Source organism: Lacerta agilis, chromosome 2 (genome assembly GCF_009819535.1).
Source record: "Lacerta agilis isolate rLacAgi1 chromosome 2, rLacAgi1.pri, whole genome shotgun sequence".
Lineage (NCBI taxonomy): Eukaryota > Metazoa > Chordata > Lepidosauria > Squamata > Lacertidae > Lacerta > Lacerta agilis.
Window position 1 is genome coordinate 62,594,225 of NC_046313.1, and position 27,457 is coordinate 62,621,681.

The 27,457-nt window shown below is 40.6% G+C and overlaps 1 protein-coding gene across 1 annotated transcript in view; it reads left to right on the plus strand.

The window, feature by feature from the left end:
* The window catches only part of SGCD (sarcoglycan delta), a 183,486-nt gene that overhangs the window by 77,820 nt on the left and 78,209 nt on the right, over nucleotides 1-27,457 (plus strand). Inside the window, exon 3 of the mRNA XM_033140358.1 lies at nucleotides 4,172-4,273. Within this exon, the coding sequence (XP_032996249.1) occupies nucleotides 4,172-4,273 (102 nt within the window). The remainder of the gene's footprint in view (nucleotides 1-4,171; nucleotides 4,274-27,457) is intronic.

Below are 27,457 nucleotides of genomic sequence, written 5' to 3' on the forward strand. Positions count from 1 at the left end.
AGGCCAGAGCTCATCATCACTTACATTGTGCTAAAGGGTTTGGTTATATCTCTCTCCCCCCCCCCTTCTCTCTGCAGAACCTTGCAACTGTATGACACACAATAATTGTCAGTGTTCTGAACCACAAGAGCTTCTGGATAATGGAAAGGTTGATAGAGAAGCCTGCAGTGGCATTTCAAACAATAATTATGGAAGATGCATTATTAAAAATAGAATCAGTTTGATTTGACATAGGCCAAGTTGCCATCTCTCAGTCTAGCCTATCATACAGGGATGAGCTTCTTGGAGGAAAGTTGGGATAGAAATGTATTTCATTAGCACAGTCATCTACATCATGCACATAAAATTTATAGGTTGCCTTTAATGAAGCCTTTAGGTTTAATTGTTATAATGCTGGAGACTGTCTTCTCTATCCTCATCTGTTTTCCACTGCAGGAAGTTCAGGCAGGCCCTACATATCAAACTCCAACAAGTCCAAATTTCACTCTATTAACTAACAGCCTTATTGTCTGTGAGATTCAACTCTGAAGTTATTGGAACAGCATCTAGATAGCTCAGTACACCTGTGCACAGTGGCTCTACATGAGAACAGGAAGGGAAGCAGGCCCTTTCATCCAACGGAATGCAGTTTCAGAAGGTCCTGTGACTTTCAGGGCAACAAGGGGGTATGATGGGAAGAAGTAACTATGCAAATAAAGGTGACCTATTAATAAAGGTGACCTATTAAATAAAGGTGATAGTGTTCTTGAAGCTACTAACATGAGTTTGGCCAAACTGCGAGAGGCAGTGAAGGATAGGCGTGCCTGGCGTACTCTGGTCCATGGGGTCACGAAGAGTCGGACACGACTGAACGACTGAACAACAACAATTCTCTTATGTTGTTGTTGTTGACATCTGTCTGTCTCAAGAGACAATAGAATATGCCTCCGGGGATTAAGTCAAACTGGATAGTGACCTCTCCAGGACATTAGCCGGGGCAATGTATACTGGGCTGCCCAGATGACAAGGCCCACCTTTCAGCTTCACTTATTTGGTGCAAAGGAAAGCAGAGCAATGCTTTTGGCACCAGCTAGGCTGCAGGAGTTGCCAGGAGGAGGTGTGCAGGGTGCCATCTAACCGTCTTTAAAAACTCCAGTTACTCCTTAGCCTTTTATTCTCTCAAAGATGTCCTGCAAGGCAGCGGGTACAGATTTCTCCTTGGGGTTTCTTCCCAAAGCCTTTCGCTCACGCACAAGGCAATGGAGGTTTAGAATCAGAGTTTTCCTTCTCCTAGATCAACTACCTTCCCAGGTTGATGAGCCGGATCTGCCCCTCTACAGCACATGCAGAAAGCACCTTCTTGACTATTGAACCCACTATTAGTCTCATCTGCTCAATCTGCTAGAGCCTGTCTTTTTGAAAGTTCCTAACTCACCGAGGGTTTGAGACCCACCAACTACCCTCACCTGGTTTAACTGGCCAGTCAGAGCTGACAGCTTCTAGGAGCTACAGGTGAGAACTGAGTGCAGGGTGGGGACCAAAGGTGGGCTAACAGTGTTCGAAACTCCCATTGTTCTAAGAGCATTTTGCAACAGGGAATTTCATTAGCATGAGCAGTTTCCGAGCTCTGGGTGCAGTACTGCAGCTAAGATTTCAGATTAAAACTACAGAGTGGAAGAAATGAACTTTTTCTGCCTCCCCACTTCCACCTACTCTCTGAAGACCTGGAGAAGAGGCCCTCTTAAGAATATTAGGAGGGTGGGCAGGGGAAGGACTAGACCATGTATAAAATGAACATAATATTTTAGCTGCAGTTCATTCATTTTCAGCTTTGTATTCTTATTACGGTATTAAAAAGGGCACTTAGACATTCCATTGTTGCACCCATAACCCTAGGTTTAAGGTGCTATTTAGCTCCTAGGTTTCATATATCAGTTTCTAACACTATGGACAAACTACCCCAGAAGGACCACAGTATGTTCCTCACCAGAGGTACTACCCCTCCCCTAACACTCCATGCACCTCTTACATTAAATACCTAAGATAATAAAGTGTATTGAGTAATACTTTTAAAAAGCTGCATCAGGGTTTTTGTTCTGGTCTCAAAAGGCTACAGATTGCATGCTTAGCTTTATGTCAGCAGTGAGATCTATTTCACTCCCTTCTTCATAACTTTAAAATTATGCTGTCAGAAATGGCGTTTCCAATGTTTGTGAGTTATTTGATAATACATTTTCCCTTTCCGTTTTACACACACACACACACAATTTTAAAAAAATTGCAGCATGAATGAATAAACCTGAGGTGTCTGCCTTGATAAAATATAAAACTTCTCATGGTAAAAGTATTTTAGGGTATTTTCAGTTGTGTGTGTCATGCCTCTGAATACCGTTGTATTGCATGCAAACCATAAGGAATAGAATTCTTATATCTATTTCATTTTCTGTTATAGTTTGTGAGTTGTTTCATTACATTTTGAAAACACATAACTAAACAATTTCTAAAAGAAGTAGACTATTTGCAGACACCTGCTGGAAGCCTACAGCCAGCCTGCATTTCACACAATTTGTTGTAAATATTTTTTTTTCCACATCTATGCACAATGAGTTTTAGGTACCATGAGTTGTAGATTCTGAGCTCCCCCAGCCACAAAGGACCTCTGGTGAGTGTGGTCTCTCACCTGTCAGTCAGATGGTGACACCATTATGTTAGCTCACTCAACTATGAAGTAAAAGTTTACTTGCCAGCCACACCAGCAAAGGCGATCGGGGGGGGGGGGACGACTTTCTTTGCAACCTGGCTTTTGGTATATACAGGCAATCTTTGTTTTATGTAGGGGCTTCATTCTGGACTCCCATACGTGTTGGTGGAGCATGCAAACGCCCACCCACACCCCTTTTCATTGCGTTTTTAGGCTCTTTCTGGATTCAGTGCCATGTGCATGTGCACAATCACATGTCATTCAGACACAGTTACATTAACATTAATGTATGGATGTACCCATAATTATAAGCAGTTCTCCCTTTTTTGTAAAATATGATATGCCAGTACTTGCATCTTGATAAAAGTTCCAAGGGTGCCAATAAAAAAAATTACATGGGCAGCAATAAAAGTAACCGTTTTTCATACTGGTGGGTAGCCTCACACAAAAAACCCACAATACAGGTGAGTAACCATGGAGAACACTGAATGATCTAGGAGCTCCTGATGGATTTGGGCACTGGTGAACTGGGGTACAAATTTCTGAAATTGCTACCGTGTTGTTAACTCTATATTTTACTTAAGAGTTCTAAATTCCTAAAATGTAAAATTGTTCTGCATCTTAGAATGTCCCTTGTCGTTGTGTATTTCTTTGATATCCTAATGATAACTTTGCCTCTCACGTGCATATGCATTGCCAACACATCTTCAGCTACTAAGATGCTTGGTGCTACAGGTGACATGGTTATGAGACATTAAAGTAAAAATGTAGTAAGATCGTAGATATATTTTGCTCGCCTATATGGATTTATTATTCTACTAGATAGATAAAAGAAACTGGGGAGATGGGAGAGTTGGAAAAAAAATGCACATTCATATTCCAGCAAACTGCTTTTCAGCCACCATTATTTCAGCCAACATTTTATTTATCTTTCTTATGGGCAGCCTGTTAGACCATCTAGATTTTTTTTTTTTGAAAACCTGGACTTATTAGTGTCCCAAATAAGATGTTGAATTAATTATGCACAAGGCGAGAGAGAGAGAGAGAGAGATAATTCAGATTGTAAAATACTTGTTTTTTAATGGCAAGCTGTCAATTTCAAAGGTAGGTATTTCTTACAGGCAGATCCATCTTTTGTGTCCTGAGCTTGTCATAAATGAAGAGACAGTATTTGTATAAATGTTGAAAGCTAGACATGCTACAATGAATGGTTTTGTGTTAACATTAAACGCCACCTATCATTTTTCTTTCTCACCTCTCTGTTCCTCAGATGACAAGCCAAAGGGCATTTTTCACGCAGATAAGCGGCTTTGGGGGGGGGGCATTTCAAATTGCTTGAAACACAATTTCCTCAGAAAGCCGAAGCCAGAAGGATAATGCAAGTGATTGCCTTGTACAGTGTTTTACATGGCGCCCCCCCCCAAGAAATACATTTTTGCCAGTCTAGTGTTTATGAAATCGTGGCTAATGGGGACCATTTTTATATTTCAGGATGGAATGGGAAATCTAAGGATTACAGAAAAAGGTTTAAAGCTAGAAGGAGATTCAGAATTCTTGAAACCTCTCTACGCCAAAGAAATCCGGTCCAAGACAGTAAGTTTTTCTTCTCTTTTTTGAAACATCAAATTCTTGTCTTTTGATTACTGAAAACATGTCACTAACGACAAGTACACAACCAATCTATATTATAACTGTACCTGTACATTAGGTTGACTGCAGTGCAGGTCAGTAATTGAGTAGCTCGCTGATATTTGTGCAATTAAAAGTAAGAATTAGCAGCATATCTTGTAAAACAAAAAAATCGATAATTTCAGAACTAGTCCAGTTGCAACAAGTCCAGTGTTCTAAATAGTCCAGTACTCTTATTTTGGCTGTGGCCAGCTATATGGGGATAGTTTAATAATGATTTGCTCTGTGATTTGCCCTCAATTTCCAGCAGTCAAAGATATACTGCTTCCAACTGTGGAGGTGTCATCATAGTTAAAGTCTATTTACTAGGCCTAATGAGAATTGTTTTGCTTGGTCAATCCAATAAATTTCATACGGTTTTCCCTTTAGTTATAGATCATTAATTCATGGGCTAATGCCTTCTCTTTCTCTTTTATCTCTACTGAACACTGGTACAATATATCGAGGGATGCGGGTGGCGTTGTGGTCTAAATCACCGAGCCTCTTGGACTTGTTGATTGGAAGGTCAGCAGTTCGTATTCGCACAATGGGGTGAGCTCCTGTTGCTCTGTCCCAGCTTCTGCCAACCTCGCAGTTCAAAAGCAAACCAGTGCAAGTAGATAAATAGGTACCACTGTGGTGGGAAGGTAAACGGCATTTCCGTGCACTCTGGTACTCGTCAGAGTCCTCCGTACACTAGTAGTGGTTTAGTAATGCTGGCCACAATACCTGGAAAGCTGTCTGCGGACAAACGCCGGCTCCATCGCCTGAGCGCTGCGCCCCATAGTCACCTTTGGCTGGACTTTACTGTCCAGTAGTCACTTCTACCTTACCTTTTGCCTTACCTTACAATATATGTTTTGCTGGGCATTGCTGTTATTGTACTTCACAGAGCAGTTGATAGATCTAATCTAGAGTAAGAAGGATGAACGGCTTTAAGGCAGTTATCTGTTTAAATGATTTTTCCTCTACTTTTAATCCACCTTTTAATATAAAGCCCAGAAATTTACAAATAGAATAATTAAGTGGTTGACTAGTCCCTTCCCATTTAACTGTGTGGAGAATCTGCTACCTGAGTGAGCTATCTTGTTCTCTTCCTTGTGGGCCAAAGGAAAAGCTTTACACAGCTGGTACAGATACTCAGTGAAGAACACAATGAAACCTGGGGTGGGGGGGGTGGGGGATTGGGATCTTTCACTCCCTCACTTACATTTCCCTTAATGGAGGCAGTTGTAGATTTGATGCTTTTCCATCAACCTCTCAACAGGAGAGCAGACTGGTGGCAAGATCAGACAAACAAAGTACATACATGTTGTAGTATTTTGGGAAGGCATTATAAAGACAGGTCCCTGTCCAAAGAATTTGATGCAGTTTCCCCCTCACAAACTTCACTAATCAACCACACTTCCCAACACACTTTCATGCTGAAGCTTATAATGAGGAAATACATGCACATGAACCGTGACTCCTCTTATGCTAAAGTTATGCATAGACAGACCTTTTTTTACTGGAAGTCTGATTGATCAATTTCCTTCCTTTGGGGAAAGGCTGTTTCTCGGCGGTAAAGCATCTGCCTTGCCTGCAAAGGCCCCAGGTTCAATGTCCAACATTCCTACGTAGCGTTGGGAGAGATTAATTCCTGAAACCATGGAGAGCCACTGCAAGTCAGTGTAGGCGATACACTGAGCTAGATACACCAATGGTCTTACTCAGCATAAGGCAGTTTTTGTGTTCTCCACACTGTCATTCCATCTGGTTGGCTCCTCCACCTCCATGTAATTATGCCAAGGGCTTCTACACCCTATAGCATTTATATTACCATTTAAACAGGTTAGTACTGTATGTAATTTACACCAATACAGACAGTTACGTGGGAGCAGAAATGCCTATATAACTTTATGTTCTGCAAGCAGAGATGACGTGTGTACTTTTGTAACCCAATAATTTTTTTTAAATAAAAACCATTTTTTTAAAAAATTACAATACAGTACTCCCACTTCTCCCTTCTGTCCCATTCACTGTCTACCCAGTTCTGTGCCTTGTGACATTATAGCACTGTGGGTGCTCCGACACATAGCCATCCCATTTTGACTGTGGCTGCGTTTTTATGACACCGTTTAATATAATTGGGGAGACTTCAAATTTGGGAGGTGGGTTACTAGTTTCTTTTTGTTTTTATTATGTATTTTGTGTTCCCATTTTGTATTTTTATGTTGTGAATGGCCCTGTGATCTTTGGATGCAGGGCAGTATACAAATTTAATAAATAAATGAAATAAATAAAAATAAATGAATAGGTTACAGTATATGCATTCTTCGGTTTCTAGTTTATATTGTTTCTTGCTCAGACGTGTTGCCCTAAGTTGCATATTATCATCCCACTTTGATTTGAGAGCAGATATCCAATTAAATAACCTCAGCATCACTTTAATGTTGAGTTTCATTTGTCTTATAAAAATTAGGTTCTCTGGTCTATTCAGTGCAACATCCAAGACCAAATTGCTTTTCATTACAGGAGGTTATAACCTTCATAAATTGGATGCAGAGTAATCCAAGCAGTAGCAAACATTTTTTTGAAGGAGAGTTAATGAGGAAAGCACCATATTATACACACACACACATTTTCTTAAAGGAAGACCTTTGACCCCAAAAAATTCATTCACTAGAGAAGAATTCAATAGAAGTGAAAATGCATTTTGATAGTTTTATAAACAGCTTACTCAAGTTGCTAAGTTGTGTGTTAATTGCCAGTACAAAAAGAGATGAACAGGGTTTTTCTAAACCACAATTAATGTTTTATGTCATGGAATGCTGTCTTTCCTTCCTTTTTCATGAACATAATGAAGAAATCATGTGGGATGTGAGCAGACCGTCTATAAATTGTTCAGGTTTCTTTGAAGCAATCAGCGTGCTCTTTATGATCAAAATGTAATGTTAAGTCCCTGAATGAATGTAAAGCAAGTTAGTTGCAAATTTTGAAAGTTCATTGGGATTCGAAATGTCTCATACATTTCCTCATATTCCCAAGAGGTGTCACAAGTCCACTCTCAGTAAAAGTGCCCCAGAGGACTCCCACTAGCGGCTTAGAAGGGTAGGGAGAGTAACTGCGCTGTATGAGGAATGGAAAAACTCTGGCCTTTGTGCACACATGGGCCTTCGAATCCCATCCCTTATAAGTTGTTTCTAGATCAAACCTTATACAATAAGACAGCAAAATAAAATCTATGGAAATGTTTCTACTGCTTTTGCTTGGCTTTTATTGGCATTGACTTCAGATAAACATACATCAAGTATAAATGATACAGAATCTGTCTAGAAGGACTGAAATTTAAGCCTGGCTTTGTTTGATTTGTTCTTACATGAGACCATCCGATCCATTAGGCATTATCACCCTTAGTTCCTATACATTATTATAACTGCACTGAATCCAAGTCTGTACTTGCATTTTAGAAGTTCCTAAACTAAAGGAGCAAAGTGCACACTTTTATCCTTAATATATCTGCACCGGAACAAATTATTAGGCTTTCCCTTGTATCCATGTGTAGATGGATGGTAAACATCTGCAAAGTAAGAAATCGTCACAATGTGAAATCATAACTCCTGGCAGGAATGTGTTAATGTGTTACTGTTCTGCCCTGAAATATTAAGCAAGCTACAAAGCGGTGTATCCTTTGCTGGTTTTGATGATGTTTTGTCATATTGGTAGGATTGCAGGTGCTAGGTATATTATTTATAGCAGGTGAAGCACCGTTAAAGATGGAATTAAGTTTCATTATCTCTTTATCAAGTATAATAACGTCATACCATGAAGAAGTGTGCATGCACATGAAAGCTCATACCAATAACAAACTTAGTTGGTCTCTAAGGTACTACTGGAAGGATTTTTTTTTGTTATACCATGAGTTCATCATTTCATACATAATAATATTCTTAAGACTAAACTCTTCCTGTGTGAAACAAATTCCTTTTAGAAATTATACTGTGAGAAATCATGATTTTACCCTTTTGATTTCAGGGAAGCCCTTCCATTGTTGTTCTTGGTTAAACGATTATATGAATATATTAATCTTTGGGACTGGGACTGTTGTATTAGCTGGACCTGGGCGCATATATCAGCTCTAGTTCTCCTTTAAGGCTGCAAATTGCTTGGTGGGGAATGATGGACTAGCCAGTGGCTCGTTTCTGCACCCAGATACATTAACAGCCCATGTGTTGGCTGTATCTGTCAAGTTCACTTAGGTGCTGTGACTAACTAAGCATATGAACAGCCATCATTACCACTACCAAAGGGCGTTTAGAAGCCATCATTGTAAACATCTTAATAATATAATAAATATGTAATATAATAACACCTTTCATAAGGATTTATCAAAATTCTAAGAGATGCACTAAATATTTTTTTCTTATATAACATGTATTCCTTTCCTTAAGGGACAAGAGGAACAGATTAGGATAACAAGCATGCTTTATTTGTCCTAGATCGGGGTGGGGATTTTTTTTTTTTTTACCAGCAAGCAAGCTTTTTATTTTCCCCCACCCTCAAGGACTACTTTTGACAAGTGCCACCCACCTGTCAATAGCATCTGGTGTCTGATTGACAGATGGATGGTCCTACTCTTGTCAGAGTTGGCCTGCTGAAGTGGGGTGGGGAGCAGGATTTAACTCGCCACACAATTCTGCTATATAAAGAAAGGGGGACTGAGGTGGGCCCTTGGACCTCTGCAGCTAGTGGTGGTACTGCCACCACAAACAACTTTCAGGTGCCTTTTGGTGCGGAGGAGAAAAGCCCTTCCAGATGTCTTTACAGGCTTTGTATTACACCCTTCATTCTGTTCCATTCAAGCCAGCATTCTGTTCTGTACAAATATTATGTTTCCTTGAGTTTGTTGCTATGTGTAATATCTTTATCCCTTTATGTATACTAAGAGCTTTACAGTTCTTATCTAGTTTGATGGCAGGCTTTATGGAAGAGTTATACTGTATTTTAAACCTGTCATTTTAAATGACTTTTTAAAAAAAGACTTCAGTAATTAGCTTCTGCGCCTGGGTGAATCTCTTTTTCTTTTAACCTTTGTAGCAACCTTGTAAAGGGTTTGGCTCAAATCCGAGAGAGTGCAGGCTGAGCAATCAGAGCTGTACGTGTATGCCTTTTTGAAAAATACCCAAACCTAGCCAATCCACTGTTTGATGGGAAAGGGGGAGCTGCGGGGGGGGGGGGAGGTTTGTGCATGCTGCACCCATTTGCTCTTGTAATTTCCCATTCTAGGGGTAAGTGTCTGGAAGAGTTCTAAGTGTCCAGATTAAATCTATCAAGTGGGGTTGAGACAGTGATACCGTTTTTTACCTTTGCACTCAAACATTGTCTAGACAAATAAGAAAAGGCATTTTTATTTTTTAAAAAATCATTTATAGGTGATTGGTCATACTTGACCAGGTATTGGAGTATTGCGAGCAGTTTAATGACAACAAGTTATTTGGGGAGTAGGCAGTTCTCACACACTGATTGAATACATTTTAAAATATGTTTCAAGGGGAAAATGATAGATGCATAGGGTCCTCAAGAAGCAAGCAGAGCATCCAGAACTCCCAGCTGAACATATTGCACACTAAACATTCTTTTCCATGCCACTTCCATGGAACATGAACATCTTGCTGTCTTTAATTAAGAAGTTAACTGGACCATGAAACATTGGCTGGGTAAATAGAAGTGATTTGTGCTTCGTCAAGAAAGCACATTAGGCATCTTTGCATTTCTTGCCTTTACATAAATTATGGAGATTATTAAAAATTGGAAGGGTCATCTATAAGCCCATCTGTAGCTCAGATTCTTTGCTGTTCTTGGTACATAACTGTCTTTCTAACTGTTGTAATTTATTGTGGACTATTGCACGAACCATCTGCTTGCCTTTGTAAATTGCATGAACAAAGTTTGACTGAAAATTGCACTGCAGCACAATGGTTAATTTTATGTGCTAGCAAATGGTGATTACAGTACTGTAGTTTCCAATATTCACTGCCATAGTTGACTTGAATTTAAGTGAGTGATTTTATGACAAACTTCTTTTTAAAAACAGCTATTAAATTTATAGAAGTTTCTATTATTTTTTTATTTTTGCTGTATGCTGTTTTTCACGTCTATCAACAACCACAACAGAGAGTTTGTTAGACAATCTGGGTATTTTCTGTCTTGATAATACTAAAAATAAATCAGACTGTTTGTCTGTTTAGGTTCCTCGGAACCTTTAGAGAGTCTTCTCACCCTCTCCTCTTCCGAGCATTCCAGGGGTTAGATCTGGGATGGGAACCAGATGTTGTCATCCAGATGTTGCTGAACTACAGCTCCCATATTCCCTGAACATTTGTCCATGCTGATGGGAGTTGGAGTCAAATAATGTCTGTATGGCCACAGGATCCCCACCCCTGACCTAGATGGCGACCCAGATAAAGAACTTGAGTCTTTTCTAGTGGGACTGTATTTTAAATTAAATTAAATTAAATTAAATCAACAGCTGCAACCATTTCTTGAATCAGCAATAGAAACTGTAATTCTACTGCCATGGTAAGCAAAAAAAAAACAACCCCAAAACAAAACCTTGGCTACAGCTCATGGTTGAGGAACACAGATCCTAGATTCACACGTGCCTAAGCCAAAGCTGGGCACTGCTGCTGTGTCACACTGGGAAGGAGTAAAACAGCTGCTTTCTACATTCCAAGAGTCAGCATTCTCACATGTTTGCACCAAGCTGCGATTTGGCCCTGTGTTAGGTGCAGACATGGCCATTACCTTAAGTTTGATTTAGAGTCTGATTGGATGTTACCAAGTTATAACTCTACCAGGTTCCAATTTATCATAACCCCAAAAGGTTTGCCATACCCTCATAGAAACTTGGTCAAAAGTGCATAACATCGTTGGGGGGGGGGGTGAACATCTTAGAATACACCTAGATTAGGTTTATTTAATAAGGAAATTGGTCTGCATCTGTTTGTCTTTGGAGACAATGGAGGAGTGCACCTTTGGGAGTGAAATCAAACTGTTGGAAAGTTACAGTGCCTGTAACAGTGTGGCTATAGAGACGAGTGCAGGAGAGACATATTTTGTTGCTGCTGGGGCAGATGAAGGCAGATGCATCATGGCATTCCTTCTGTGTGTAAAGAAAGTAAAGGCAAAGGTAAAGGGACCCCTGACCATTAGGTCTAGTCGCGAACGACTCTGGAGTTGCAGCGCTCATCTCGCTTTACTGGCCAAGGGAACCAGCATACAGCTTCCGTGTCATGTGGCCAGCATGACTAAGCTGCTTCTGGCGAACCAGAGCAGTACACAGAAACCCCACTTACCTTCCTGCTGGAGTGGTACCAATTTATCTACAGTATATTCTGGCGTATAAGACTACTTTTTAATCCAGGAAAATCTTCTCAAATGTCGGGGGTCATCTTATACGCCAGGTGGAAAATCTGTGGTTGAGTATATCTCAAACTCTATATTTTAACTGGAAAAGTTGGGGGTCGTCTTATACGCCCAGTCGTCTTATACGCCGGAATATACGGTACTTGCACTTTGACGTGCTTTCGAACTGCTAGGTAGGCTGGAGCTGGGACCGAGCAACAGGAGCTCACCCCGTCGTGGGGATTTGAACCGCCGGCCTTCTGATCGGCAAGCCCTAGGCTCTGTGGTTTAGACCACAGTGCCACCCGCATCCCTAGCGCCACCCGCATAAAGAAAGTAGGTTTATGCAAAGTACATTCAACTACAGCCATAGTAATGAAAACCAAAAATTTTGTCCTAATCAAATTAGTTCTCCTAGCAGACAAATAGGCAGGTTATTTCTGTGCGCTGCTCTGGTTCGCCAGAAGCGGCTTTGTCATGCTGGCCACATGACCTGGAAGCTGTCTGTGGACAAACGCCGGCTCCCTCGGCCTATAGAGCGAGATGAGCGCTGCAACCCCATAGTCATCTGTGATTGGACCTAACGGTCAGGGGTACCTTTACCTTTACCTAGTTGATTATAGGAGATCAAAAGCAAGAGGATCAATAGTTCTGGGTTAGGAATCCAGTCCACTCTCTTCCTGTCTGTAGATCATATAGTGTTGAAATTGAGGGATATAGTTTTCTCTTAGCTCCAAAAGGCCCCAGCAAGAGAAACATCAATGTTCTCAAGGGAAAACTTGAACGGAAAACTAGCCTCAGGGCTCACTGTGATCCAGGACAGAAGTTCAGGTTTGTCCTAGCAAGCAGGGCACACATTTTTTCAGTATCTGCAGTTATTGGAAACAAAGTACAGGAAAAGACACCACAGCCTACGTTTGAGGAGTTAACGATTAGATGGAAGGTTTGTACCATCTGGCCACTTAGTTGGAGGCAGTTTGGCCAACAGGCATAAACTTAATAAAAATATATATTTAATTCATTTCTACATTACATTCCTAACTCTATGTGATACACCCTCCTACTGAGCACATCATGCAGAGTCAAGATGCAGTCTTAAGCATATTTTCAGGAAATAACACCTATTGAATTTGACAAAATGGCTTATTAGAGTTTGCAATATATTGAGAACAGCTAACTGATGTTGATTGTCGTATCACCCCAGTAACAAGAGAGATGTGCTGAATTTTCACTTAAATTAAAAGACAGCAGAGCTGTAGACAGCTGTCAGAAGTGAGTTAGGAACCCAAAACCAGAAAGTAGGAACCAAGCTCCAGGAATTGACAGAGGGAGTCAGGGCCAAATACAGTGACCAGGCTGCAGGAGTCAGGCCCAAATAAAGATGGAGCCAAGAGGGTCGGCTGTACCTGGCTGCTGTTTTAAATAGGCTAGGGACAGACTGGTCACAGCCCCCGACCTCCTGCCTTGAATTGGCTTAGCAGGCCTCACCCAACCTTACCTGGGAGTCCAACTAGGCCAGAGATGGGCAGCGCCAGGTAACCTTCTCTCCCCCAGCTACGCCAGAAGATTGCGGCCTCCCCAGACCCACTGCAGCCTCTCCATGTGGCAAAAGCCACTCTTCCCTGAGTCCTAGGTGAGTGGATACTTTGTTTCAGTTCACACCTATAGGAGAGCCTACCTAATTTGCACTTTCCAAAACAATATGTGGACTGAAACACAGCCATCCTTTGAAATGCACACCTTTCACATTTTTGCGATGCAATTTTCCAACCAAGTAATGTGCACAAGAATTCATATACCAGGGTAATGTATACATAGAAATGTATATTAAATACCACAGACATGCATTATATAAAGGAAGGTCGCTTTGCAAAAATGTGTATATTTTCTAAAATTGCATGTAAAGATGTATATACAGTAATAGGAAAAGATTCATATTAAAATGCTGGTCAATTTCTATGAGGTCTTTCTTTTTAAAAAATTTGCAAACTGATGTGGACATGTGGAGAACTGACTTTAAGGGTGGAAAATTGAGAAATCCAGAGAAACTAAAATTGGCATAATCACCCATCTCTCGATTTTGGTTACACATAGTCATGGCATGTACCATGAATGTCTGCAGTGGTACATCTAGCATACTAGACACATAAATATATATTTCCCTCTGTCCTTTTCTCTTAGTACTCAGTAAATTGATCTCAACCTAATAGATGCTACATAAATTATGCTGCCCTGCATTTTCTATTTCCATGAAAGTGCCTGCTTTTATTAGTTCACAGATTCTCCTTTAGGCTACTATTAGTGTGGTACAAGCAGTAAAGGAAGCTTTTAATGTTGAAAAATAATTATTTTGCAAGAGCACTTGTCTCATAATGTTAAAAATTTGCCAGGTAAAGGTTTTTATGTGGAAACTGTGCTCCATAATTCAGGTTATTATATTGCTTTATTTGTTCTGGAGGCATACCTGTCTTCAAGCATGGGGCAAATATTGCTAACACTGAAATACTAATTTGGATTAAACAAGGATACCTGCCCTATAGCACAAAATTATGTGCATTTATAAACATTAAAATGTTCATGTAGATTCCCAAGCAGTTCCCACCTTCATGGAAGACAAGTGTAGATTATTATATACTGTACGTACTACATTCTGCAGTTATGCCATCTAGTTAAACTTGCACCTGATTCATGTGTGATAAGCAGTTGTATATAAATGTATATAAGGGAAGAGAATGCTTCCACCTTTCAGGTGTTGAAAAGACTTGGGAGCAGGAAGAAAGATTATGGATACATTTTTATGATGAAATTGAACAAGTATAATGCAAATTGTTCAGCTGAATGATAAAGCAAAACCATTTGCCTATAAAACCACCTCCTTTCCCCAAAATGGCATTTCTGAGGTAGAACTTTCATAGACGGCATGGTTCTTTCCACTGATAAATGGTTCACCCCTTACCAAAGAGTGCCAGTTGCATGGCAGAGATCAGCAGGAGAGCAACAACCATCTAGGGCTAGGCAATGACCAGATGGCTGTCCAACTGGGCTATAATCTAGCTACAGTGTGGCAGCCCAAACCCTTCCCCCAGAACCAAGTGGCTGTGTCAGTTGGTTCCTGGGACAGAATTTTGGAGCCGTCATAATCCAACAAAAAGTTAAATACTTTAAAGTCTAGTATGCATGAGATTTTAAAAAATAATTACACTAGGAGAGTTAAAGTCCAAAAGTTTAGATCATGCCTCTTGTTTGCAGTGTGACTTGGAAAAAAAATTGAATCAGGTAATAAGGATCATGCTCTAAAGGGTGAAAATTAGAGCAAAATTGGAATTGGAGCCAAATAACGCACATGGATCCATATCCTTTTTTGTTTCTTTCCTGTTTTTAGTTACATTCAAATGCTGCTGAATATTATTTTAAACTGCTATTAGCTTGACAAAACAAGTTACTAATTAGCAGCTGCTGACTAATAAGTAAATATTTCGCACAGCCGCATCTAGCCACCCACTCACTGTAGCTGCACAATATCTGGTGCATCTTTGTGGTTTTTAGTTCGCTTGCATTGGGGGCTATGCTTTGCAGAGAATGCTCTAAATGTCCTTTTCAGTTCCATCATCTCAGGATCTTGCATCATTTCTAGCGAACTGTAAACAGCAATGTAAGGGGCAGGCAACCAGAAGAATAAGCAAGGCCAACTGAAACCATTAATGCTGCAACATTTCCAGTTGCAAGAAATGTCAGCTAAATGCAAACATCACAAGTTGATTCCATATACTTGTTGGCATTTTCAGTGGTGCAGAGGGAGGTTTTCAGATAAAATCTGCTGGGATTTGGAGTTCACGTGCATGGTTTTTAACAAGTTCTCGCCCCCCCCCCAAGAAAAGCACTAGTAATTTTTACATACCCTGAAAACATCCACATCATGGCACCTCTGCTCGTAGCTTGAGAAATTTCATTGACAAAGAATTGCAGCAACTTTCGAGAATTTGTTTTATAGGGTCCTTCAACCTGCCCTTCCGTACATCCCGTATCCTTACCAAAAATCCTCTCCCTTCATTCCTCTACAGTAAAAAGTAGTACAACTTACTTTCTCTGTTCCGTAGATGTATTACAAAATACATTAAAGAGAAAGCTTTCCTGTTGAATGAAAATAAATGTGTGCCATGCTCAGGCAAGGTGGTAAAGGGAACTCCTGCATAAATATATATTTTCCTCTATGTTCATCTGTTTTTAGGACTAAATCCTCCCTGGGGAAAATACAAAGATGACAAATATTTTTCTTCTAATGTTTAACTCATTGCTTGAAGTACCGGTATACCCTCACCCTGATAGTGGAGAGATATTCTTGCAGTAAACAAACTTTCTTGAAAATAATTTCACAAGTAACATTCCAAAGTGCAATCTCTTTGAGGCTGACTATAGCATACTGAAAAGAATTTCATTAAATGTTGCTAACATGTCATAAGCTCTCTTAAATGGAAGGGTAATGGCTCATAACATTTGTAAGCTTTTTAATTTCATGCAATATGAGCAGCATAATCAGCACCTATTAAAGTCAATCAACTGTGCCAAGTGGGCCTACCTGCCTTGGAATTTGTCTATATTTTCATAGCGGGCTCACCTGTAAACTAACTTTGAAAACAACATGTTTGCACCTTTGTGTGTGGCATCTAGGACAACATACCAGTTGCAATTTCAGAAATGTCTGAATGCACACAGAACCCTAAATACTTTCAGAGGCCTGGACGGTAGGGTATTTCAACTTTGCAGTAAATTGGGTGCCCCCCCCCTTTGAACCAGTGGATCAAATCCAGTTTATTGGCTTTCTCAGAAATAAAATATGGGGAGAAAGGAATTAAAAAGATAAACAACTGCTCTATCTAGTTCAGCACTAAAAGAAAATGAAAAAGATGTGGACAGCTGAGAAACATGGGGACTAGCTTTTTCAAAGTCTGTGGAAGTGCAGTCAAAGCAGGAAAAGATGTCTCTGGACTATGTGGTGACCTTATTCCACAGGTGAGAAGCAATCTGCCTAGAGGTGCCTGCTAGCTGGCTTCAGATGTCTTCAGTTTCTTCCTCCACCAGCAGTAGTATAGGAAAAAAATGGAATTTCTTAAAGAGTGTTCCAGATTATTACATGTAGGCTCCACTTCCACTTCTGTTGTCAAATATTAAGACCCCACATTTATTTCTCCACAGTTTTTCTACCACACATGTATTTAACAATGATCATATACAGTTAAACTTACATACCATTAAAGGTATAGCTGGTTGGCTGGCTTGCTCTTGTAAATTATGGTTTATTATAACCAGAGGTGGAATATGTTAAAGCCACCATGGTAACTGAACTTAAGTAGATTGCCTTGGTGCACGGATTGTGGTAGTTGTTTCCTTTGATACACCTGAATGTGTATCAAAGTGAGTGAGTTCATGTGAGAAAAAGAAGAAAAAGAAATAAAATGTTCATTGAAAGTTTTATTATATAATTTAAAAGATACAACATCAGTAAAATAATTATGCAAAATATCACTTTGTATTTTTTATGGGGCTTCAGTAATGTTTTACTGGGGCTTTAAAGTAATGTTTTTAAAACTGTTAAGCTAATGTGTGCATCTTCTACAGCTATTGACATTTTATGATGCTGTGTTCCTTGGTTTCTGATTGATCATATATTTTTGCAGTGCTTTCTGTGGTTGTTTTTATACTGGTAGTCCCACAGGGAAAACAATAAAGAAAACTCAATAAAACACAATGGAATTCACATTAAAATTAGCTACTAGTTAATAGGTAAAGTTCCCCTGGACGGTTAAGTCCAGTCAAAGGTGACTATGGGGTGCGGCGCTCATCTCGCTTCAGGCTGAGGGAGCAGGCGTACGTCTGCTTTTATTTGTATTTTAAATATTTTAGATAGTCTTTTGTAAATTAGTGTTGCTTGGTGGGTCTCCCTGAAGAGTGAATTCCCTGAGACCTGCGGGTATAGGGCGGTATATAAATTCAATAAAATAATAATAATAATAATAATAATAATTGTAGGACTATCACTGAACCTCTCACTTGACTTGGATCTGGTCTCAATAAGCAGTGGGGCTAATTGGAGAAAGCAATCTCTAGAGTACCTAATCGTATACAGAATTTGAAGGCAAGTTTGTGAGTGGGGGAAAAGACAACAATAAAAAAGTAAATAAATACTGTTGTGAAAGGAATTGGAAGCAAGTTGTAGCAAACATTAGTTTGCTGCTGATGTAACTGGTTTGGGAGTCAGGAACACTCCTTGATCATTGCTTGCATGGATTTTCCCCGTATCCTTTCGTTTTTGAATCTAACTATGACTAGCATTACATCTGTAGCCAGTACTGTAATGATGCTAAACATCAAAACAGAGATTGTGGTTTGGGCTAACTATGGTTCATGAACAGACATAATGCTAACCACAACCAGCTCTGAAATAAAAAAGGGGAAATTATTGTGTAAGTAGGATAAGGCAGAAAAGCATAACTCTAAGGGGGGAGGATAAGGGATAAGAGCAAAAGGTGTGTGATTCCATGGGTTCACCTAAACTGTAGCAAGTCAACTGGCAGCACAAAACCTGCACTCAGCCATTGTGATTAACTAATAAAGGGCTCTTAGCAATCTTGTCAAAAACACTGTTTCTTCTGAACATGGGCCTTTCATGGAAAAAATCTATCTTGAATTTGATTGACTGTGTCATGTTCAATGTACTAAGAGAGTCTGTCTTCCTGCATTTATATGTCAGGTTATAAACAACATAAAAAACACAATGGACAGGCACACACCCCCAGTGGAGAGCTGGCAGTGTTCCATTTGAGAATCAACAATGAACCCTTTTTGAGTTGCTCTTTTTCATTTCCTCCAAAGCTGGGCTCCTTTTTACAGATCTGCTATCTAAATACTAAGCAGGTTTGAGTCCTCCTTAGTTGATGAGATCTGACAAGATCACAGCCTGAGGTGGTAACAGCCAAAGAATGTGATGTGATTTTGCCTTGTAAAACATCAGTACCACAAAGAAGAGAAATAAATAAAATTACCAACAATCAGGTTGATTGGGGGATAAGGCGGGATCATTTGTCTAGTGAAGCAGTTGCCTCTTTCCATCTGCAGTGTCTTGTTCTCTCTGTGCTTTGATTATGTCTCAGGGACTATTCATTTATGTATACCTTCGTGCTTGTATTTCTCATTTGTTTGTTTTTTAACCCTTCTTTACCATTTTCAAAAGGGACGCGGGTGGCACTGTGGTCTAAACCACAGAGCCTAGGGATTGCCGATCACAAGGTCGGCGGTTTGAATCCCCGCAATGGGGTGAGCTCCCGTTGTTTGGTCCCTGCTCCTGCCAACCTAGCAGTTTGAAAGCACATCAAAGTTCAAGTAGATAAATAGGGACCGCTCCGGCGGGAAGGTAAACGGCCTTTCGGTGCGCTGCTCTAGTTCACCAGAAGCGGCTTAGTCATGCTGGCCACATGACCTGGAAGCTGTCTGTGGACAAACGCTGGCTCCCTTGGCCTATAGAGCGAGATGAGCATCGCAACCCCAGAGTCGTCCGCGACTGGACCTAACGGTCAGGGGTACCTTAACCTTTACCTTTACTTTTACCATTTTCAAAGCACTCAGTTCTCTAAAAGTGTTGCAACCCATTGCTGCACTTAGGACCGAAGTAGACACTATGTTAAATCTGACTTTGCATTTAATGTTGAGGGCTTGGGGCAGTGAGTTCCCATGTGCAAATTGTACAGCCTGGGGTGCCAACAGTTAAAGGGATCGGATCAGGCACAGGGAGAAAATTTAATCCTTTCCTCTCATGTTGCTGAGAAAAATCGCTTTTCTGAAGCTCGTATTTGGTTTGGGAGGAAATCCTGCTTTGGCAGCATTCATGCCTCATGTCTGCAGTGTTAGAATCTCAGTAAGGTACCACAGATGCAATTCTAGGTAACTGAGTGCTTTATATTAGGAGTTGGGATGTAATACCCATGGAACACTTGTCAGGCAATTGAACACTATAGGTGATATGGGGCAATGCCTAAACTCTATTTCACATTTTTTCTTCTTGGTAATCAGCCACCAGAGATTTTCAAAAGAACCTGCAGGTTCTCCCTTAGGAGAGAATTCAACAGAGTATGGGCCGCCATCAAAAGTCCTGTATCTCACTAAATATAATTGTGGTAACTGGAAGCTACTGGACCAGTAGAAGTGTCTAAACTGTTTTCTGGAACAGCTTCTTGTCAAGAGATTGCTTAAGGGTGCAATATATAGTCAATATATAGTTATATATATAGTTAATCTCCAGAGCAGATGATATCAGTCAAAACTGAAAGAACACACTCCTGACCATGGTTGACATGTGAATGTCTAAAACCAATGCAAGATCCAGGATTCCACCAAGCTAAAAGTCTTCCTCTTGAATAGGAGCATGAGCCTCCCCTGCCCAAGATCTGGCATATCTTTCATACTCAGCTCAGTAGATCCACTCACTGTATGTGTCTCTGTTTATGGACTAAACTTCAATTTACTCGGAACCTGATATCACTTACCCACTTCTGTCTTTGAAATCCTTTTGCAAAGTTCTACCATTTCCCTTAAGTTTTGTCTAACCAAATTACAAATGAGCAAAGTCATATGAAAACATAGTTCCATCGAAACCTTATTCATGTGTTCTTAAACCCAACCGATAAAGGGGCAATTGGATGTGCACACAGTGAAGGAGAAGGTCCGAAGTGAAATTGTAAGCATGTCAACGTGCTTATGGTCCATGATCAGGAGCTGTGCATGATCACAGAAAGGATTGTAACTGCATTCAGCCAAATGTCCCTTCACAATCCTTCTTTAGACCTTTCTACTCAATGTGGAATGGCTGGGCATGGAAGGCCAAGGCCAGCATGTGGGCCCAATGCCCAATACATGGATGTAATTTAAGAACGGCTGAATTCGATTATAATGGGCCTTACTTCAGAATGAGGATTGTAGCAGGGGGAACTGGCATTCAGGAGAGAACTAGGCATGAGCCACTGAATACTTTTTTGCAGCAGGCAAATTTAGTAAAACCTGAAAAATAATTTTCATCTTTCAGTTGTCTATATTTAAGAGTTCACTTTAACCAATCTGTTGCTGAACTGATCTCTGAACTAAAATCAAGGTGGATTTCATTCTTCATCATGGTCTTCATAAATCTAACATGGCATTTCATCAGCTTCTTGTTTTGTGTTTGATCTTCGCTCTTCTGGCTTTGTTGTAATACCACTGAGATGCAATAAAGCCTTTTGGGTTTCTGCTGTTATCTTGTTGGTTGCTGAAGTTGTCTGCTAACTCCTATGAAGGCACTGAGCAGACAAAAAGCATTTTTGCCATCTTGTCTCTGAGATTAAAAAGGGGTTTCCCAAAACAGTTGTACTTATAATGTATTCCTCTTGAACTTGAAGGTGAATAGTCCTTGTGTGGTAGTCAGTAGAAATGTAACCTTCTGGGACATTTTATGCTGAACTTCTCTCTCAACCCGAATTCTTTTAGCCTTTTGCTAGTTATTCTACTTTCTCGTTCAAAGTTCAAACGTCAGCAAGTAGAGTTTCAATTAATCTAATGCAAAATTTCATGGTGACACCCTTTCAAATGTTAAGGTCGAATAGAGTATAATTACTTGGCAAATTTTACATTAAGTCTTTGCAGAACACTACATTAAATATAAATTTTAATGTAGTGATCCAGTCTATACAATCTACATAGTCTGGTAGACCATACTTGCAGCAAGGAAAACTTGACAAAAAGCTCTCTTCAGTCTTGGATTCTGGATGACTTTGTAACATTTGTAACTTTGTAACATTTGTAAATTAGTACTGTATTTTCTACCTCAGATTACAACAAACTGAGGATATGTTGGAGTTCGGGTTGGGGGGGTGCTTTCCCTTCCTTTACATATTTTTGATGTAAAATAGCATTAGAAGTTCAAATGTGTACATATCTTTCTTTCTTTTTAGATAACTTCTTTGCTTCTGAAAAAGGGTTGCAGGTGGACAGTTTTCAGCATGTTGCATGAGTGTTGTACAACTGCAGCTTTTCAGGATGCTATGATCCCATAGCAACACCATCTGTTGTTCAAAACGTGGACTCGCACAGATGAAATATGTGAGGTGTTCTATCATAATTAGGCAGGTTGCGTGCTGTGACTTCTGATTGATTTCATTTCAGTAGCCGCATATACCACATATGCCAGTGTGCCCAAAAGTACTGCCTACATATCAACATATGGATGTAGATGAATTTGGACACTTATGAATTCTTTCCCCCGTTCTGAGCATATGGGGATGTTTTCTGGCATTATGGTTACTTACAGTATTTGAATGACACAAACTTCTCAGCCAGCCTCTGCGTCTCCTTGTGCTACATGCTAGGAAAACACATAAGTTAATACACCCAGCTGAGAAAAGATTAAATTGTAATTTAACAAGAGCAAACAGCAGCTGGTCTGTTACACATGAACAGATGAACATGTGATTCTACTGGGGTGGTGGTGGTAGAAATATGGTCTCCCTGTTATTTCATTTATTATTTCACTATGTTTGTACAAAGTGTACAATAGAAAGGGGTTTTTTTCCCAATGGCCTCCAGTAATTCCAGTGCTCACGACTATTAGTTAGTGAAAACAAGCTGGGTTTTGTTTTGCTTTTAATTGTCCTTAGTAGAACATATATATTTTTTGTCTGGATTGTGGTTTGACCATGTTTAAGTGAGTTCATGCTGTCATTTGTGCATCATTTAAAGCTTCTTGAACAATGATGCCTCTGAAGCCAAAGATATGCCTTTAACACATATATTTCTATTCATATGTTTTATATATTCTTATCTGAAGAAGTGTGCGTGCACATGAAAGCTCATACCAATAACAAACTTACCGGTAGTTGGTCTCTAAGGTACTACTGGAAGGGAGGGGAATTATTTTGTTTCGACTATGGCGGACAAACACGGCTATCTACCCATAACTAGATATATTCTTATGTTAGCTTTGCCAATTGACAGCTTTGTATTTTCCACTGCCAGGCAACAAACAGAAGGGTGTGACAAAAGTGGCCTACACTGTGCCAATGCATGTAGTGGCAGAAAAGGAAATTAAACAGTGGCTATCTGTTGGCACAGATTGATAGATGCCTTTTTGCAGGAAGTGCATAGTTATTCCTGTACCAGCAGATCTATGCCTCTTTTCACTCAGGTCTTCCTTTCATAGGAATGCTGGGATGCTCCAACCAAGAAAAGTTAAGGACATTCCTCCTGTAGGGTAGCCACTTACAAATTTCCAAGTGCTCTAGTGTAATTTCACCCACCTTTTGTAGGTATTATTATCATTATCTTCACCAGGGGCGTTCTTAGCCCCTTGGCAGCAGGGGATGGGAAGCCAAGAGGCACCCCTGGGGGCGGGGCATCGCGGTGCGTGCATGCGTGCTTCATGACGTCATGAGGCACGCGACGCCCCGCCCCCGGGGGTGCCGGGTGGTGGCTTCGGGAGACTCCCGAAGCCGCAGCACCCCTTCGTGCCGCGGCTGCTCGTGCCTACGTGAGCAGCCGCTGCACAAAGAGGTGCTGGGCACTGGATTCGGGAGTCTTTGCGTGCTGCAAAGACTCCTGAATCCACCGCCCGGGCTCCCTTGGCGGAGCGCAGGGCAGGGAGAGGGATGGGCCAGCAAGGAGGGGTGTCCCTCCTCGCTGGCCCACCCCTCTCTGTGCCCCGACTCCGCAAGCCAGCCAGCAGCGGAGCTCAGCAAAGAGGCAAGGGGCGGGCCAGCGAGGAGGGGGTGGCACCCCACCTCGCTGGCCTGCCCCTTGCCTCCATGCCCAGCTCCGCCGCTGGAAGGGGGGCTATTTTCAGCACTGCCGGGGCAGAGCCGCAGGGGCGGCCAGCGAGGGGGGTGACACCCCTCCTCGCTGGCCGCCCCTGCAGGTCCACCCCAGCAGTGCCAAAAATAGCCTAAAAAGAAAAAAAAAATTAAACAAAATTTTAAAAAGTAAAAAAAAAAAAAGCCTGATGTGTCACCACCAGCAGGGGCGCTGCCCAGGGCCCCCGCCCCCTCCACCCCTCCCTTGCTACACCCCTGATCTTCACTTGCTTATCTTTTGCATGGCCCAGGTGCCATGAAAATAAGACACAGGAGACCATTGGAAGGTTAAATTAGGCTACAACTTTATTGATAACAGATGTAAGCTGGTTTGGCATAAAGCATTGGGTAAGCATCCAACCCCAAACCAGCCCGTCTGCTGGTTGAACCTGGGATGGGTCAGCCCTGGCATGAATACTTCCCCTTGGCATGGGTCAAGTGTGAAGTTCTCACCAGTGCCACCTCTCAAAAGGGGTGCTATAGCCCATCAGCCCCTGTGTAGACACTCAGATGGTTCTACCCCTTCCAGGACCCTTTTTAACAGGGTACCCTGGTGATAAAAGAAACCACCCAATGCCTTAACCACCAAAGTTGTGACGTTTGCTATGAGGCAGGTGAAAACCTACAGTTGAACCAATTTGTCTGCAGGAAAGAAATCCTCCTAGGCCCCAAATGTGGTGACAGAGTAAATCCATAGCAATGTCTGTACCAGTTCAGCCCACTCACCATTGGGATGAAGCACACACAGAGAGAAAATTGGGTGGGAAAATGGGTGATTCAGTGACAATCGAGCATGAATTCCCACACAGATAGAGCTGAGGACTGATTACAGACAGTTTCAGAGTCACTCTATAATTTATGTAGTAGTCATATCCTCAGCTTGGGCTGCAACACTTTTCCACTTACTTTTCCACTGCAACACTTTCTCACTTACTTGGAAGAATGTTCAATAAAAATCAGTGTGACGTGCCCTCAAGTAAATGTATTTTTGAATTTGGGTGTGTTCTCTTCCCAAAGAGTTCTGAAAGTTATAGCTCTGTGAACTGCAGCATAGAATTTCTATCAGCAAAATCAGAAAAAAGTGCCGTGCATTTGCATAATGAACAGTTAATGAATCTACTTTCAATCCTGTTCTCTGAACACTAGTGGGATTTGGCTATGCATATGAGACCCACGAGACATAGCAATACTACAGCGCACGAAATTTTATATGAATAATATGTATGTAGTGGAAGTAACTTACAAAGGTTAAAAAGATGTATTCACAACACTACCGTTACTGAACTAGAACTCTGACACAAACAGTTGCGTACCTCTTGAAAATTGTATTTCTATCAATTTCTTGTTGACATTTGGAGTCTTCTACTAATTACAAACAAATAAAGTAAAGGATCTGGCAAGGAAGCTGAGCCAGACATAAGAGGGTGGCCTTTAAAAAAAGAAGAAGAAGAAAGCCTCCAAACATAATGTAATTTAATTTTCAGATGAACTCAGCTGCAAAGCAGCTGATGAGACAGCTTGGAGGAAAAGAAGCCTCTCTCTCTAGTCTAAACAATTTGCTATATAATATTGCATGCTCTACATTGAACATAAAATACCCCAACAGCAGAAAATGCCAGTTCTACAGAGACAGGCCTTTCTGTTACATTCTCATAGAATAGTAATTTAAGTCCTACACTCACAAATCTTTTCTTTCAAAAAGAGCCTTCTAAAAAGAAAATTATAGATTTGAGCTTTGTTTATACAGCAGTTAATATTGTTCTTTTATTACTGTAATTATTAGAAAAAGATCAAGAATGGAGAAGGGATTATTTCCAGACATAAAACTATTGTTAGCATGCAGACTGATGCCCAGTAACACTACCAGATCCATTATAGCAATCTTCTTTTCTTACTAGCAGTCTTGATTTGTTAACACTTATCAAATGAAAGGTTTAGTGCAGATGTTTCTGAGTGATGGTTTACAAAAGAAAAAGAAAAAGAAAGAGCTCATGGAAGACTCATCGATCCGGTTAAAGGAGATTTCCACTTATTTTGCCCTCCTTTTTCAGCCTCCTGGACACACACCACTACTTAAAAACCCTTTTTTTTGTCCAAATAATTTTTATTGGTTTTCATGTAAAAACAAGACCAGCATATGGCTACAGTAACTTGTCTAGTGGTAAAAGCTAAGGTGTTTTGAGCCAGATTATGTTATCAACAGTTCAAAATAAGGTTCATCGGTGTGTGAAATGGGAAGTTGTGCACAATGTGGCACCTTAGTCTCCTTGTGTGTGCATTTGTGTGTAAGCCAATTAGAGATGAGAAGCAGGCATTCCCAACATAAAGATTCAGTGTCTTGAAATCCTGGAGAAGGAGCTGAACCCTGAAGAATGACTACTCTAGCAACTCATAATTTGGTGCCTTTTGGAACAGTCTCCATGAAAATAATACTGCTATAGGATTCCACCACCACCACCACTGGGCACAAGCTTGGCCTAATAATGCAGTCAAACCAGTTTGCAGCATATTTAAGGGGCAAATGAAGGAACTCAACTGAAGCCTTTCAAATTGCTCTTATTCATATGCTGCTGAAACAAGTACATAATCAACATTGTTTATAAAAGCTAAATATGGACGGCTTGTTCTTTTTGCCTATATTGGCACTAGTTTCTCTACTCGCACAGTAGAGGCTAAGCAGATCAAAAAGTTTTTATGCTGAAGCCAAGTATTTCAGATCATCAATACAAGCAACAAGAATATATCACTGAAGAAGCCCGAAATTGCCAAGGGAGTGCACTATCCACAAGCCCCAGTAAACGGGCCCCAATGGGGGCGTAGCGGTCTTGTAAACTGGTCAGACTGCAAGGGCGAAACAGGTGCAGAACACCGGCACCCTGTCTTTTTCATCAGCATCCCTCGATCGTTGTGAACAACAACGAAATTACCCGTTGTTGGAATCTTCGTGAACTTATCTACAAACATCAAGAAAACCAAAAACAGAAACAAGCACTTGAAAAGTCTAGTGAAACCAGACTTTATAAGTTCATGTCAGTGGGGGTAATTTGTTAATTTCTGAGGCATGGTGTCAGGATTTGTCTTTGTCTTATAAATTCGATAAATAATGTATGTCATCTAGGTCACAATTGTTTGTATTATCTTCGCCATTGTGTTGCTTGGGTTGTACCATTGATATTTCCACAGGAAAAGTTGTGGGTGAATTCTGACACTTTCAACCTTCCTACCTGCATAGGTGTCATCCTGCAGACTTCCACAGGATCATGTCTTCATAGCATTGTTCATTTAGGCACTGCTATAGCAACACCATGTGCTTTATTCTTCCTTTCAAAAATAACCATAGTTATAGTAGATTACTTTCCCTACAAAGCAAGTCACTTCAACATCTTGCTTTGATGGGCACATTTTTTGCCATCTATCTATCTATCTATCTATCTATCATCTGTCAGCAAGTTAGCATATGCAGACCTTTGATACACAGATTCTATCAGCCAAATTATGAATCTATGAAATTTTGCCATTTCTTCTCAGCTGTTGTTACAGAAAATGACTCACATTCAGATTGATGTACGTGTGATAAGCACTCACAAACCTGGAGTTGGCCCTCTTTGCAACAACCTGTTCAGAATCTCTTCTTTGCGCTGGGTTAAAAACTTCAGGAACCACTTTCAGTTATGGGTTGTGTCTGTTTATTGTGAATGAAAAATACAGAAAAGCACAAACCTCTTCTTTTGTAAGTTTTCTTGTTAGCTTTTGCCTTGAGAATCTAATTTCAACTCCCATTTTAATTAATGTTCTTCTGTGAGCATCCTTGAATGCTTGATTTGTGTTTGTGTAACTGTGTATTTATAGCTAACCAGTTCAT